This window comes from Pseudoliparis swirei, chromosome 1, assembly GCF_029220125.1.
Source record: "Pseudoliparis swirei isolate HS2019 ecotype Mariana Trench chromosome 1, NWPU_hadal_v1, whole genome shotgun sequence".
Taxonomy (NCBI): domain Eukaryota; kingdom Metazoa; phylum Chordata; class Actinopteri; order Perciformes; family Liparidae; genus Pseudoliparis; species Pseudoliparis swirei.
The window spans coordinates 12,838,221-12,854,613 of NC_079388.1; the positions used below are offsets into that span (position 1 = coordinate 12,838,221).

General features: G+C 42.8%; 2 protein-coding genes across 2 annotated transcripts; both read left to right on the forward strand.

Annotated features, from left to right (window-relative positions):
• Positions 1–4,461: 4,461 nt before the first annotated feature.
• LOC130192845 (gasdermin-E-like) lies at positions 4,462–11,097 on the forward strand. The gene is made up of 10 exons (XM_056413024.1): positions 4,462–4,719; positions 6,234–6,472; positions 6,588–6,780; positions 7,074–7,251; positions 7,406–7,526; positions 7,760–7,906; positions 8,874–8,995; positions 9,250–9,418; positions 9,520–9,590; positions 9,871–11,097. Exons 2-10 carry the CDS (start codon positions 6,262–6,264, stop codon positions 10,102–10,104), a joined length of 1,446 nt encoding a protein of 481 aa, XP_056268999.1. The 5' UTR covers positions 4,462–4,719; positions 6,234–6,261; the 3' UTR covers positions 10,105–11,097.
• Positions 11,098–12,294: 1,197 nt separating this feature from the next.
• On the forward strand, positions 12,295–15,881 carry nup42 (nucleoporin 42). Its single transcript, XM_056412186.1, has 7 exons — positions 12,295–12,567; positions 12,910–13,288; positions 13,382–13,470; positions 13,559–13,635; positions 13,881–13,967; positions 14,067–14,163; positions 14,918–15,881. Exons 1-7 carry the CDS (start codon positions 12,360–12,362, stop codon positions 15,448–15,450), a joined length of 1,470 nt encoding a protein of 489 aa, XP_056268161.1. The 5' UTR covers positions 12,295–12,359; the 3' UTR covers positions 15,451–15,881.
• Positions 15,882–16,393: the final 512 nt, after the last annotated feature.

The window sequence follows — 16,393 nt, forward strand, 5'->3', positions numbered from 1 at the left end:
TTTCTCCAAAATGTTATTAGCATTTTAGATTTTTTTTTTTTCATGGGGTGATGTAGATAAATAGAGATGTGCTCTTCAGTCATATTAACTCGCTCGTTCAAAATCAAGCCAAATAATTCCTACGGATTTGTATTGAAAGTCAACTTTAGTTCCGTTATAGTGTTAACGCCGCTGCCGCTCCACTTCCTGCTGAGTTCTTACCTCAGCCCGGTATTGAACAGGACGCTCATGACTCTCCCGGGGCAGCAGCCCTCCACCAGTGCATCCAGGGCGAGGTTAGCCCGCTGGTGAACGAAGACGTTGGTGGTTTTAGCCAACTTCTGCAGCAGGGCCCGGCCCGTCCACTCGGCCTTGGTGTCCATGGCTCTCCCCAAGTGAACGTGGAGCTGTCCTATGCAGTCCAATGCAGAACAGGCGACAGCAGAGCGCAGGTTATTCACCTAGGTGGTAAATGGGAACGTTATTCAATCCTTCAGTACAGTTACGTGCACACGTCGGCGGAAGAGGAACTCATGTGACGGGAAAACGACGAGAAAGAGGAACACGTCTACAATACCCCTTTTATCAGGACCATGCAGACTTCATGGAGCTTGCTCTGCAGTAGTGCTGGATGGTGTCGCACCAGAGCTTGAACAGATTTCAATCCATCCAGGTTTTTCTCCCTGAGTTTAGATGACAAAATGGTTGAATGATGTTGGCCACTACTTTAGAACAACCGACTGTTGTGTCCCTGTGTGTGGATGCCTTACCATTCATCGGAGCTCATCTGCTTGAAGCAGAGGGACAGACTCTCTGCAGGGTTGACCAAGGCCTGGAAGTCTTCCTGACCTGCTTTTGCAGCGCAGAGTTTTGGCCCAATGTGAAGTCCTCTTTTCTTGGGTGGGACAGGAGGGCCTTGCACCTTGGGTTTCACCTCCAGGGACCCACGGTAAGGTTGTCTTTTGTAGGGTGGGACAGGAGGTGCTGGAACCTTGGGTTTGACCACTGGTTGTCTTCTGCAGGGTGGGACAGGAGGTGCTGGAACCTTGGGTTTGACCACTGGTTGTCTTCTGCAGTGTGGGACAGGAGGTGCTGGAACCTTGGGTTTGACCACTGGTTGTCTTCTGCAGGGTGGGACAGGAGGTGCTGGAACCTTGGGTTTGACCACTGGTTGTCTTCTGCAGGGTGGGACAGGAGGTGCTGGAACCTTGGGTTTGACCACTGGTTGTCTTCTGCAGGGTGGGACAGGAGGTGCTGGAACCTTGGGTTTGGCCACCGTTGTCCAACGGTGACGGTGTCCTCTGTAGGCTGGGGAGGGAGGTGCTCTGACCTTGGCTGTCCCTGCCTGGGCCCTTCTTGATTCTGCTAGTTTTTGAGGTGGAGGATGATGGGTGAGGTGGAACTTTTCCAGTCTTTCCACAAAGTTGTCCACCTTATTTTGAGCTGTCTGGAGCTTGTATCCATCAGCTACATACTTTTCTGTTCAGATTAACAGGGGGGATAAGCATGCTGACACATATTTTCCGGTAACCGTATTCCCATCTCCACCAATGTCTATTCAAGTTCCCACAGAGGAAGTCACCATCACTCAACGGTACATACCTGCTTGTCCATACTTTACAGTCAACACTGGGAGATGAGTCGGTCTTCTGGTGGTCGCTGTGGGAGGAGGACTGGGGGAGAATTGGCCGATGACCCTCAGCTCATTGGGAGTTTGCATGTCTACCGAGCTGAGGAAGGAATCTGGGCTTGAGCTCCTGTATGCGTCTGTAAACTTTGCCAATTTACAGGTAACTATTGCCATCTGACTCCCCAGTAGCAGCTTCTTCTCAAAGAACGGGTCCTCTTCTTGCAAAGTCTGGTTGGTCCTGGACTTCCGATCCCCTTTGTCGTCCTCTGAAATGGGCCTGATCCTCCTTCCTCCCAGAGAAGATTCAGGGCTCTTTTTGGGAAAAGCTTGACACTGAGGTGGAGGTCCAGCATCATCTGGGACGTTGAATCCCAGTCTCTTCAGAACAGAGTCGGTTTGGGCTTTCTGGGAAGCACAGAGGCTCTCCGTGTGTTGGAACTGTGCTGCCCTTTGAGCACATTGAGCTCTCTCAATGTCCAGGATCCTGACCCGACTGCTGGAGCTACTGTGGCTCTCTGGTGGCTGTAACAAAGAAGACACATTTTAATTTTCTTCGGTTGATATTTTCGAACTTCATGTGTGATTTGAAAGAGGGCTGGACGATATGGTGAAAACCAAATATGACAAAATGCAATTATCGATGAATAATACTAATACTTATCAGCAATCTAGATTTAATGATCAAGCGGGTAGAAACAAATAATACAACAGCTTCAACAATCCGGTAAATTCAGAACATTTCCACTTCTAACTTGAACAAAAATGAGCACTCTCGCCATGTTATGATTTAATTTACAACGATATCTAGTCTTACATCACAAAATCAATATCTATGTATTGCTTAGCAGTATTTTGGAAATATCTTTGCTTAAAACCAACAGTAGATTGAAAGTTTTTTACTTACATCAGTGTCTTCATTGAAGTTTTTCTTTTGCCGTTTCAGGAATTTACATATTGCCTCGCAAATAGACATGACTAACAGAGAGATGAAACTAGATAGTCCCAAAATTGTAGAGCCAAAACTATCTTCTGTCAACAGGATCAATGTTAGTCCGGATATGAACTCTCCCCTGGTCTAGGTGAGCATGTTCTAAGAGTTGCCATGCAACATTCTAATGGAATCCATGATGCAGATGGTGTTCTGTGCATTCTCTTCTTTGTTATTAAATGTTTGAAAAGCATCGACATGATCAAGAAATACCACAACTTGAAAAATAATGACACCTTTTATGCTTTGGCACACATTTTATCATTTATTGAATATACATTATTTCCCCGGAGCATTATTTCACTTTGTTTGTCATCACATTTCCAATGTTCCCCATGCTTTTATGCATCAGTGTCCCTTTTTAAGCGTATATATGAGCCAGGCCGCTGACATTACAGTTCAGCCATTTACCATCATCCTGCATATGAATCACATTAAATGACTATAGGCTGCTTAAATTACATATGAACATCATCATCAAATCATCCAAATGGGATGGGACTGGGACACCATGTGTTCAGGTTCAATGTGTTGTCACTCACAGCATTACAGTCAATATTGTGCTTAGACCTGAGACCCCTTTGGAATGAAACAAATATAATGTTATATATTACAATGCATTCCTATAGCTGTATCAATCCCACTGTACATGAAATGTTAATTCCACTTAACCATATATTCTACATTAAATAATTGAATAATAATGCAGCTATACAAATGATATCTCTTTGATAGGGTCCATTGTACATAATGAGTATTAGATACTAATGTGCACTTTGATGATATAGTGTGACCATTACATTAGTAAAACATCTGAATAGTGCTGCTGTGACATGTGCACTGTTAGTGCACAAATGTCCATTATATCTCTACATCTGAGAGACCACTCCCTGTCAGCCCCGACAGAGTTACTTGTTATCACCACTGGTCACACACACACACACACCCACACACATTCTTCTAAACCCACTCCTTACATCATTTCACTTTAGATCTGAACTGCCACATGTTATGTCCGGTATTTATTACATAAAACATGATTTCCTTTACTGTACAGGGGATTACCATTTTAAAAGATAAATGTTAACACCTGATCTGACACTCCTCCAGGGAGGACAAAGAGGGATTGGATTTGGATGCTTTGAGAGTTACATGTGATTGGAAGTTAAATGTTTCATTTTACCATTGACAAAGTTACACATTCAGCACTTTTCTTATGAATTACTGTAGCAGGCCCGAGGCCGCCACCCGTGGGTTTCCCCCCCCAGCACCAAGGATCCGCCAGACAGCACGAGGGTTTGTTCCAAGACATATTTATTCGTCACTCACACGACACCGAGCAGACCGCACAACACGTGCCTCTGCTCACTTCCCTCTCCACTCTCGAGTGGCAGCTTTTATAAGGGTGGCCTCGGCTGCTGAGTGATTGCCAATCACCAGCAGCCGAGGCCAAATCAGACACAGCTGCCACAATTACTATAAAATAAAGTTTTAAATAGTCCACTAAACTGAATACATTTCGTTTTGTCATTACAGGATGTCTGTGGTCTAGCTGGTGTAAAAATGTGTCAAACCACGACTACTGGCATACTTACAATTTACAACCAGATTGGCAGAGAAACGTAAAATGATATGGATGAATAATAAGACATGTATGTATTTTCCCTCTTTATTCATTAAAAAAAGTCTGCTTACGTCCTCCTGAAATAAACACACACACACACACACACACACACACACACACACTCACGCACAGACACATACCACAGTTCATATGATCATATTTAACTCTCCAGTGAGAGTGGGAGGAGTAAGCGCTGTGCGCTTTGCTCTGTAAAGTGGATAAACTGCACTCTCTCTCCCACATTGAGCCTCAGATCTGACCGAACACTGCTGCTGTCAGTGATTGCTTTTACGATACCCGTCGGCGTGTATTACATTCATAATAATACTGCAAGGGGAGGGTCTTTGTTACATCAACAGCATTATTTTGGTCCCCGTTTGGATAACTCGGTCTACTTTTACGCATGGCAGCGTCGGGTACATTCCTGGATTGACAAACGGGACAGACCTGAGTTCTGAACCGAGGAAGCGTAATCTCGATCCTGTGGAGATATTTGAGGTAAGCGACAACTTCACTTCCAAATAAGTCATATTAGTTTTTGTGGGAGAAAGAAAACCAGTAACGTGACTTCTGACTCTAGTCCGCTCGAGATGACCAACGTGATATTGTTGTTGGTATGTTGGATGTTTCGGTATGATCATGCTTTTCCCATGATCTCCAGATTATTTATTTAATTTCACACTCATAATCCGAGTCATGCGTCCTTCGGCTCGTTCGCTGCTGACCTCACTGTACAAGCACGCGCAGCTCTCAGTTACAGCAGCAGCCTGGTTGCATTTGAGAAAGTGGACTGCCGGGAAACACACGCGCGCGCGCTGGCACAATTGCATGTATGTGTGTGTGGTGGTTGTGAATAATTTGTATACACGAGGCAGGAATGTTTTGGGGACATTATGAACTGTATATTGGAAAATATTTTAATGGATACTTGTACTTTCTTCTACTGTATATGCAACTTTAATAGATATAATTATAGACAACACTTTTATAAAAGAAAATAATTTTGGATTTGCTCAGTAAATTTTCCATTGTTAAAAATTCTGTGTAAGTAGCCTATATTGACTCTTTTTTTACAACATGAGCGAGAGTAAATAGCTCCCAGTGTTGGTGGAGAGGTATATGTGCAGATTACACTCTGAGGCTATAGGCATTTTTCTCCAGTTTTCTGACGTTTTATAGGCACAACAACTAATCAAATAAACTTTTTTTAAATGTATTTTTATGTGATACAATAGTTGTTTGCTTTGATGATTGGCAACTGACAGTTTTCAAGGAAGCCTTATATGACCTTTACATTACTGCTATACATTTACAACAACATACTTGATCTTATAGAATTTGAGTTTGGGCTTCTGTACATGTTGACTTTTATTAAAGTTGACTGACTTTAATTATTCAGAGCAAATGACTCGACCCACTGAAAACATGTCCAGTCAACTGGAGTTTGTGATGTTCACACATGTGGGGAGTGGGTGGAGCAAGTTTGAGCCCCTGCTTTAGATTATTTTTTCTGAACTGGCTTCTTTTTCTCTTTCTCCGTCCTCCAGCCTACGTTGCGTTCTTTCAGTTCAACTCTAACATTTCTCGAACCAACAGCTCAATCTTCCTTCCGTTCTTTAACTCTCGGCACAAATCCCCCATCATGCCTGATTACATAACATATTTAAGCCATGAAAGCTGAACCAGCCGAATTAGCCTTCCAGGATGTGTCTGCACGGTTGTGGTTGCACTATTTACAATATTCAGGGCACTTCCTTTATGCCTTGTAAGTCACTGCCAACTGTTGACTGCAAAGTCGTGTTGGGGATACGTGGTTCGGTTGACTTCTCAAACTAGCATAAATTATCTCGTGGGGAAAACAGGAGAATAGCAACTGGAAATCACCCGTAGTGCTTTACTAGTTGCTTACCAGCACACCAGGGCCTTGCTATATTTGCTCTGTGGAAAAAATAACAAATAAGCTAAATTAAATGAAGGCTCTCAATTGGCTCTCTTCTCTTAACTTCTTCCAGCTGTCTGCAGTCCTCGTCAACCAAAGCCATGTTTTCCAAAGCCACCGCCAACTTCGTCCGTCAGATTGACCCTGAAGGAAGCCTCATCCACGTGTCCCGAGTCAATGACTCAAAGAAACTGGTTCCCATGGCGCTGGTCGTCAAACGCAACCGCATCTGGTTCTGGCAGAGTCCCAAGTACCAACCGACCGACTTCACCCTCAGCGACTTGTTGCAAGGCGACAAGGTGCTCGGCCCTGGTATGTGGGCGTGACTCGAGTTATATTTTATTCCTCCTTTTTTCACAAAGTAAATATTTCCCCCGCCAACGCACACAGACATTCATATTAATGCAAACACCACCTGCGCTTTCAGATGTGTCCGAGACGGAATTCCTGAGCTACAAGGGGACGTTTCGAGACAAACTCTCTGGGAAGCTGGACGCAGAGGCCGGCTCTGCCAGCGCCACAGTGGAGGCGCGGGGCTCTTCCAGGCTGCAGTCGTGTTTCGGCAAGCTGAAGAAAGAAGCCCTGGATGTCAAGAAGCTGTTACAAGACTCCAGCAGCAGGTGATAAATAATTCCCTTTTGGGACGGCAGGTGACAAGATAATGACTTCATTATTAATGCGATGAATAATGTGATTGGACATCATCAATTTGACACCTGAGACCAGTAACATGCAAACCACAGAGATTGGGGGAGTCATCTTTCTTATTTAAGCTACACTGGAGCTGTCCTGGTTTTTCGTGTTGTTATTCTCACTGATAGCTGACTGATAATGACAACACATTCATGTTACACACACATACACAACATTGGTATTGAGGATTCACAGCATGTAAAGACAGTCTTGTCATCAGGCTGGTGGACATGCAGAATCCGCTGGTGCAGCAGCTGGAGAAGCGAGCTGACGTGCTGGCGGTGGTGAAGGAGAGGATCCTGACCACCAACTCCTGCTCCATCACCCAGACGAAAAAGGAGCAGTGCACCTTCCAGGGGGTGCTGTGGCTGCTGGGCATGCTGGGGAACTCTGTGAATGTGTGTGTGGGGGGAGTCGAGTGTGTGTGTGTTCTAGGAAATTCTGAAAACATGCAAAAAAGCATGCTACAGTTTCAATGTGATGCTGATCAATACATTATTAGTTGTGGGAATGTTTTTAAAATAAAATAAAAAATCCCATGTGTAATCTCAGGTGTGTGCGAAGGACAGCAACAACATAGAGGTAGACAGCGATGTTTCCTTGGAGATCCCCTCCGGTACAGTCATTGCTTTCAGCATCCTGGAGCTGGAGATTAAAAAAAATGGGCAATATGGTGAGTTTATGCATGTGGGCGCTTGTTTGTGTGTGTGTGCCAGTGTCAGAAAGCCGAACAAATGGGAAGTCAAACATCCCCACTTAATAAGAATAGCCATAGTTCATCTTTTTTAACATCCCACAGGCGGATGTTCATTGATGTGTTTTGATTGTGTCTTTATTTGTATGCTTGTACACCTGTGGTCCATTTTACCCTCTGTGTGATATCTATAATGCTTTGTGTATTTTCAGATATATGCCTACAACCCGGCACAATAGGAGGCATTGAGGCCGACTCGCCTGTGGCCTGGTCATCCCATGATTCCTTGGATACGGTGGACGAAGGGTGCAATGGGAAGATGGTTCCAGTGAATGTAGCTTTGAGTGCACTGCTCAATGGTGCGTGTCCATTCATTCATACGTTTAGCCAGTTCCTCCTTTCATAATAATGACACTTAGAATTTACACTTCGCGTTTTTCTCTTTTATTTGTGAGGAAGTGAAACACATTAGAGGAATGATGGAAATATAACGGGTTCCCCTTTTTTTTTTACAGATGGCATTACGAATGCAATGAATAGTTTGGATTGGTTATTTGTTCTGAAATATATTTGGGCTGACCTGCCTCAGGAGCAAAGCCTGTAACTTAAACCATCTCGATATGAGCATGGGATTATGGCATCTTTAAAGACAGTGCTACTGTGTTTTTTTATTAATCTGTCATTATCAGTAGTGTACACGTCTCTATGCAGTGATAAAAATGAGAAATGTGATATTGTAATTTTGCCAAATAGTCAGTTCTTCATTCTCATATTTCCAAATACAGTAAAGTAGAACACTGTCTGCCTCACCCGTTCGGCTGTAAAATGACACCTCAGATGTGAAATAAAAACGTGAACAAAGATGGCACAAAATCTTTATGATGATAAAAATAAATCTTTGGGAGAAGTAGCACTTTTTACAGCAATAAAAGAGAGCACATTTTAAGTTAGGTCAATTAACAATTGGAATCAACAAGTGAATGTGATTACATAATGTGTTTAAGAATTATGGTAATATCTTGAGTCTGTATAAAAAAGAGCCATATTGTGTCATGAATGAAGAGTCATATCAAAAAAGGTATGGTGATATTAATATACATTTGCCAAGTTTGGTGATTGAATATAATGAAACATATGGGCATGGCCAAATATGGAAGGGCATGTGTCGATATAAGGTAATTATGAGAAAATAAACGCTCAACCACGTCAACCTGTAGTCCAATCAGCGTATCAAAGGTTGAGGAGTGAGGCCATTGCCAGCCACATTCTGTGCAGCATGTTGGTGTCGGTTTGAAATCTGATGCAGTATCTCCCGGTGTCCGACAGGACCCCAGGAGATGGACCTCTCTCCTCTGGCAGAGCTCCCCCAGGCAGCTCGCTGTGGCTTGTTCAACAGACTCCAAGAGGCTCTGCGGGACAGAACTGCTCTGTCCTATATGGAGTGTTTGGTGAGTGACACGTGAACTTCCCCCCCGACGCCAACACACCACAGGTCTGCTGTGGCCACCAGTCACTTTTGGCTCATCTCTCCACGAGACATGTGTTTATTTAACAAGTAGACTAATCCCAATGGACAGTCACCCAAAATCTTATTTATTGTATTTAATGACAGGACATCTGATAGTTTGAACTACCGTTTCTCTTTTTTTTCCTTTCACATTTTTGGATTTCCTCCATTTTGTCTCTTCTCTGTGTCTGTTAGCTGGAAGAGTTGTGCAGTGGTGAAACACTGGATATAGACAAGTATGAAGAACTGTCGGAGAGTCAGAGAAAAGCTTTGTCGGCCCTTCTGGACAATCACGCTGAGGACAGCCAGCGTGATCTCCCGGCCCACCTCGATGCAGCTCACCTGCTGGTCAGTGCCATGGAAGGTGAGGCTGAACTCTGGACTGAATATGGCAAAACAATATTTTGCAAAACTCGGTGAGTATTTCTGTAGGTTAACCTTGTTGTGTTTTTATTATTTTTGTAGCATTACCTGATCAAACTCTGAGCCTCTTGAGTGAGAGTCGTCCGGATTTTCTCGAGGCCTTCGACACCCTGGTTCGTGAACTTGTTCATTTTACTGTGTACTGTTGAGTTGGAATTTAAATGTTACGTTTTTATTTTTAAGTTATGTATTTGATTCTATAAGTGCAAAAAGTGTAAAAGTTGTAAAAAATCTCATTTTTGTTGTTGTTGAAGAAATAGTCTGACATTATCTCACTCTATAGCAAAGCAAAGCTATTCCTGAAAAGCAAAGTCAGACACAAGCTTTCATCACTTTGCAGAGAGCTAGTTATCTTTTTGTCAATCATCCGTGTTTTGATATCTCTCTCGCCAGATGTGCAGTCTGAAGAAGAGCAGCGAGCCTCTGTCCATCCAGTGTCTTCCGGTCCCGCTGCAGGACAACCAGGCCTTCCAGCTGGCAGAGCAGCTGCTCAGCTCCACCAATGTGACACTCAAGAGAGACAGCCACAGGCTGTGGGCGGAGACAGGAAATGAAGCAGGAGCTCTCCCATTGGTCCTCTGCCTCAGCATACAGGGACTGTCCCTGCTGTGCAAAGAGATAAAGTAGTGGTACTGTCTGCATGAGCACCTTAGCGTGTATATTTCCTCCATTTCTTTCTTTATTTTTTTATTTCAATTTATTGAGATCAAATCTTTGTACTATCATTATGGAGTTTTTCCTATTTTTTCCTATTTTTCTATGTATCATATATATATAGTATATATATAAATATATTTTATGTAATGAATTTGTATACTTAGATATATATATATATAGTTCTGACATGGTTATTATATGTGTCTCACTCATTTATAGCTTGTAAAGCAATAAAGAGGTTTTTATTTAATCAGACATAAATCTGGCCAACAAACTATTTGTAAACAAATTGTTTGGTATGAATTCAGTTTCACTGCTTTTATTTATGAATGTTCACGCTCACTCTGAAAATGTGTCTTGTTTATCAACGAGCTCCGGACATTTAGTGCTCAACAAATATTTAAGGGGTGGATTTTAAGCTTCTCAAATATGTCCAATTTGATGCATGCCGACGGTACACAAAGTGAAAACATGTATGCATTCATGCAGTATGCTGAAAACTGTCTTGCACATATATTCCTGCTGGAATTTTTTATTTCAAATGCTGCATTGTAGTGCTGCAACATATTTGCTATTAGACTATTTTATTTATCAAGAAAACTATATATTTAACATTCCCTAAAATACTGTCATTAAATAGAAAAGGCTACATTATATTTAAATGCAGTATTGATGTTGTTCTTATGTTGATTAAGTCTATTTGTATAGCGATACAGGTACAGAAAGCTAACTTTGCCATGGCCTGACGGCCACTTTCCTATTTGTTCGTTAACATTCTAATGTAATGTTGATGGGAAAAACATGTTTTACTTTCTACTATATTAATACATTGTGAGGCATCTTTGCATTTAGGTCTCTTTATCGAAGTATATCCTTTTGTCTTACACAAATGGAAAATAAAGCTTTTTATATTGCATGAGATGTATCACCGAAAGATAAAGAAATGTGTTGCAAAATGACAAATTGCATTAATTTTTATTAGAAATATGTAAGAACATGTTTACTTTGGTCAAAAAGCTCTAAACAATAACACTTTTAATGTATTTGTATTGAAGGTCTTTGCCCATTTTTAGAATGTATATTAGTATGATAAGCAGCATTAGTCTGATGGTACCAACATATTTGTTATCATGCGAGTTGGATTCAATTCTTAATGACAACAGCATGACAAGCATGAGATTCTTTGGCTGGCTTAAATGCATTTCAACTTTAAATGCATACCAGACTCACCTATACACAAGGGTGTGTATGCAGCATATACACCCACACAGGTGATTTCACTCATGGCTGATTAGACCTTTTCTCAGTCCAGTGTGTGTGATCAAAGACCTTGAAGAGATTGGTTGCTGCTGCACCTGTGAGTGGGACAACTTACATAATTGTAGTATTAGTTGATGCACTTAGTTTCTATTACACTTAGAAGGCTGGATTATACCAACAGCAAAGAGGGCAACTCTCTCATGGCCTCAACAATTTCATTATTTATAAGAAAATTGCTGTAAATCTTACCAAATGTGCCACTAAATTACATTGCCCTCTGCATTATCATCTAATTATTAGGTTTTATCTTCGAGAGACACACTGTGTCAATTACCTTAATTTTTAAGGACATTTATTAAGGTCAAAGCGCATTAGTGCTATCTATAGAACTAGGATTGTTAAAGTAGAACATATTTTTGGACTTACTAAAAACAGAAAATTAACTCGTAAAACATTCGCTGTCGGCCTATGCAACAGATCATTTGTAGATTGATAATCACATTTTGTATATTCTCTGAGGTAAAGTGTGACCTTTTAACTATGTACGATCTGATTAAACTAAATTCCTGCTGTTGAAAATATTTTGGTCAGTGGAAGACATCCTAACACACCACGTGGGGTCGCTATACTGCCAATGTTAACCCTTTTTTATTATGTATTTTCATATTCTGTATTTCAAATCAGTTAAAAATATAATAATCCCTTTTATATTTAAATATATATAATAATCATTAATATATTTTAAAAATAATCATCAGATGCATAATTTTGAATATACACAAACGCAAACTAACGAATACAATCCGCATGTTTTCGCCTCTTGGCCGGAAGTGCAAGATCGTGACTGGTGACGTAAATCTCCTGCGACACCAAGCTTGTGCGCTGCTGCGAGCCGAGTCGCACGAAAACATTGGAGGCGCGGATCAGAAACACTTCTTTTGACCCGGGACCAGCCCGCTGCGGAGATGCCTGTGTGCAATTTCTTTCTTCAGGGCCGCTGTCGTTACGGCGACACATGTTGGAATGAGCATCCGGCGGGAGGAGGAGGAGGTGGAGGTGGAGGAGGAGGAAGAGGAAGAGGAGGAGGAAGAGGAGGTGAAGGATACAATAACAACAACAACAGCAACAGCTTCAACTCTCCTGCTCAGCAGCAGCCCCGAGGAGGAGGTGGAGGTAACGTGAAGGAGCAATACGTAAAGCTAAACGTAAACAGTATTTATGTGACGCCAGCTCGTCTCCTTTTATGTAGCTCGCTAACATCCGGCTGCGTTGGCTGCTAGTTAACCGTTTACGAAGCAGGTAGAATGAACTTTCGTTTCTCATTTGTTGACATTGCTCCAGGACCTTAAACAGTGGTTCACTAAAGTTTGATCTCAACGACTTTACATCAATAAGATCAGACCAGAGATGTCAATCAACATCTGTTTAAAAAACTGTTTGAATGTTTGTCATGGTTTAACATAATGCAGTTTTTTCCTGATTGTCGACTGGTTTCGGTGTGCATGTTGGTTTCAGGGTTTGGAAACAGAGTTTGGGTGAATCCTTCCCAGCAAAAAGTAGGCTATGTCCAGCCATCATCTTTCTCCTCTCACGGAACTGAGGAATGGGGTCAAGGAGGAAGTGGAGGAGCTGATTGGAGTCGAGCTGTAGATGGAGGAGGAGGGAATGACTGGAGCAAAGGAGGAGGAGGAAGTGGCGGGAACAACTGGGGCCGAGGAGGAAGTAGCCAGAATGACTGGGGCCGAGGAGGAGGAGCAGGAGGTGGCGGGAGAAGAGATAACGTGAGCGTCGCTGCTCCGAACAGATTTTCAACGCTTGGTTCTCCCACTCCCTTTGAAAGTCGAGGAAGTGGACAGCAGCTGCCAGTCGGCGAGGAAGACGATGACAAAAAACTGTGAGTGTCTTTTTATTTTGAGTTGTGCATCATAACAAGTGAATGTCTTCATAAGGAATTCATTCATGTGATGTTTGTCTCACGGTCACCCAGGGAGACCATCCAGATGGACATGGATATTTGGGAGAATTCGGGGCAGTGGGGCTTCTCGTGTTATTCTAGCTTCAAGGCACCTTTATCTGGTCTGTATGAAATACACATTTGATTCAATTATTTGTGTTGTTATATGTAGATACTAGACATGATTATGTTTGCATTTCTTTGCTACAGGTTTCGCTGATGTCTCCCCAGAAGAGCTCAGGCTGGAGTATTTAACCAGAAGCGCTTCAGGAGAGGTCCCGATCTATGTGAGTGTATTGTCACGCATTAATCTTATTCCTAATATTGGTCTTCAGGCCAATTAGAAACTAAAGAGGAGACATCTCCTATGTATTTCTGTAGAGACTTGACTCCTCGGCATGGATACAAGTTTTTGTTTAAGTGGAGGATAGGTGACATCTTAATGTTCAATCTTGAATTAGTGGGTTGTTTGTTTGTTTTTGTGTAAAAGCTAAATATATGAGTCTAAGAAACTGCTCTTTTATTCGTTCAGGTTAATGCTATCCATGAGTTGATCAACCGGTGGAGGAGCAGGGTCCAGGAACTGAAGGTTATGAGTCCAGCCACCCGCACAGCTTTGGTGAGAAACAGACACACTCACTGTAGCAATACTCCCATTTATTAGTATGAAGGACAACAAGTCAGTAAACATGTTTTGATATTTTTACTTTTCTTGCAGCTCGCAGAGATAAACAACCCAGCACCTCAGGCATCTTCGAGTGGCTTTGGTTCAGCTACAGTATTGGAATCTGCTACAGACAGTATGGAAAGCAAAGGTGAAGAGGTCCCCATGCAATAGTATTGCTTTATGTAAGGCTGCACCTTTTCTTTTGCAAAGTACCAAAAGAGGCACCTGTTCCCTGCCAATAAATAGTCAGTTTTTTCATTCACACTTTTTATTTTGTGTGGATTGAAGAAAACTAAAAATTCCATCACCCAACAAATCGCTGGAGCAGATCACAGGTGACACTGGGCGAAGGCCGGGTTCACCCTGGACTACTGCAGTCTGTCACAGGGCACATGTAGAGACAGACAAACCATTCACGCTCACACCTACGGGTCATTTTAGAGTCTCCCATTAACCTGAGCACAGTCTTTGGACTGTGGGAGGAAAACGGACAACCTGAGGAGAACCCACGCTGCCACATGCAAACTCCACACTGGACTGCCCAGAATCCGGGATCGAACCTGGACCCCTCTCGCTGTGAGCTGACTGGTCGCCACTACACCTCCCATGCAGCCCGCCAAAAAATACATCATATGATGTGTTGAATAGTGAGCTTTAGAAGCAGTTTTCACCTTTTTTAGATAATAATAGTCATGGTTCCAGTCTTTGTGCTAAGCTAGATGCCTGCTGATGAGTCATATTCAACAGACAGGAATGAGTCGCTTCATCTAACTTAATGCAAGAAAGAACGAATGCTTTAACGTGTCCCTCGTCTCTCATGAATGCAGGCTTGAGCCTTACTGCATGTCCCGTCTGAATACAATGATCGGTTAATCTAATTCTAAGTCTTTCCGGGCATCTAGGCTTCGAGGCTCCAGCACCGGCTGCGTCCAGCACCTTCAGCTTCGCTGCTCCGAGCGGTGGGTTTGGTTCCCTGGCGGCGCCAGGTTTCGGCAGTGCCTCGGCAGCCCCGACACAACCTCCCTCCGGGTTGGGTTCCTCCGCTGCAGCCTCCTCGGCTCCGAACGCCTCTTCCTTCTCCTTTGCTGCGCCGTCCACCAACAAGCCAGCAGCCACTTCAGGATTTGGCTCCGCCTCAGGGTTCAATTTCACCTCGACACAAAACGCCACAGGAGGAGGATTCGGGAACGGCTTCGGGGCTGCAGCACCGGCCTCGGTGGGGGGCGGCGGCATTTTTGAACAGACAAGTGGAGGGTTTGGGAAGACGGCGGCTCCACCTGCAGCAGCAGTGGGGTCTGCCGGCGGGGCATGGAACACTCTGTTTTCACATGAGAGCAATATGACTCCAGAGGAGCTGGCCCAGTTCAAGGCGAAGAGGTTCACTCTGGGCCAGATTCCTTTAAAGCCTCCCCCAGTTGACATGCTGGTGGTATGATGCTGTTTGGAAGGATTCCCAGGATTTTTTATGATTATTAAAAACAAAATATAACATGTATTCTGCTTAGTGCTTCTGTTTACACCTAAGTGACTATTACATTTGTAAAGATCTGGCTGATGTTTATTCTACTAATACTATAGATAAATTCTAGCAGGGAAAACGTGCTTCATGTCAGATGTTTGTGTTTATGCAACGCGTGCTTCAGGTACAATACATAGTACATATTTTTAGATGTCGTTTGTCACATATACATAGTTCTATTTTCGATTGATTGACTTTCGGGATTGTTCAGAATCTGAATTTTCCCCTTATTTTTTTAGAGGCTGGTAGTAAACAGATCAGGGGATGAGCACGGTTTCTGAAGATTTATTTGCATGATTATGTGATCTAACAGCTATTATACAATTAAAAAAATGCTTTGAATTTGATTGGAAACATTTATCTGCACAAAACTCCTGTGACAATGAAGGTCCATAATGTCCTCTAAACTAGAAATGTATAGAATATCCTCTAATAGACTGCATTCATAAAAGTTGTCATTGCACAATTAAACCAGGAGAGGGTGTCGAACACAAGTGTCAAGAAACACGGACACAAGCTGTGTAACTTAGAGGTAGTTTCAGGCTGATCCGTCTCCTTTTGTATTTGATTTTACTCACTGTAACGCGACGCTATTGTAACAACTGTTAGTCTAAAACCATCCATTCAAACCAGCTTGCAGGCCTTCATCTACCAAAAGAGTGGAAAGTGATAGTGCATGGATGATAGTGAGTGAGTAAGCTCTTCAATACGTATTCATTAGGTGTGGACCTCTCGGAGAGGAGTACAGCAATAAGCTGCTCTGCTGCTTTAGGGGCTACAGCTCTGCTGACTGCAGCATATTTTCAGCTGACAGGGAGTTTCTGATTTCATCAAGAGGCGAACTGCCTATGCCGAAACA

Excerpts from the sequence above, each read along its gene's own strand:
- nup42 (XM_056412186.1), top strand. The coding sequence starts at position 12,360 with ATGCCTGTGTGCAATTTCTTTCTTCAGGGCCGCTGTCGTTACGGCGAC. Across the intron at positions 13,289-13,381 it reads GAAGACGATGACAAAAAACT|GGAGACCATCCAGATGGACA; the intron begins GTGAGTGTCTTT and ends ACGGTCACCCAG. Across the intron at positions 13,471-13,558 it reads CTTCAAGGCACCTTTATCTG|GTTTCGCTGATGTCTCCCCA; the intron begins GTCTGTATGAAA and ends TCTTTGCTACAG.
- LOC130192845 (XM_056413024.1), top strand. The coding sequence starts at position 6,262 with ATGTTTTCCAAAGCCACCGCCAACTTCGTCCGTCAGATTGACCCTGAA. Across the intron at positions 8,996-9,249 it reads TGTCCTATATGGAGTGTTTG|CTGGAAGAGTTGTGCAGTGG; the intron begins GTGAGTGACACG and ends TGTGTCTGTTAG. Across the intron at positions 9,591-9,870 it reads TCGAGGCCTTCGACACCCTG|ATGTGCAGTCTGAAGAAGAG; the intron begins GTTCGTGAACTT and ends CTCTCTCGCCAG.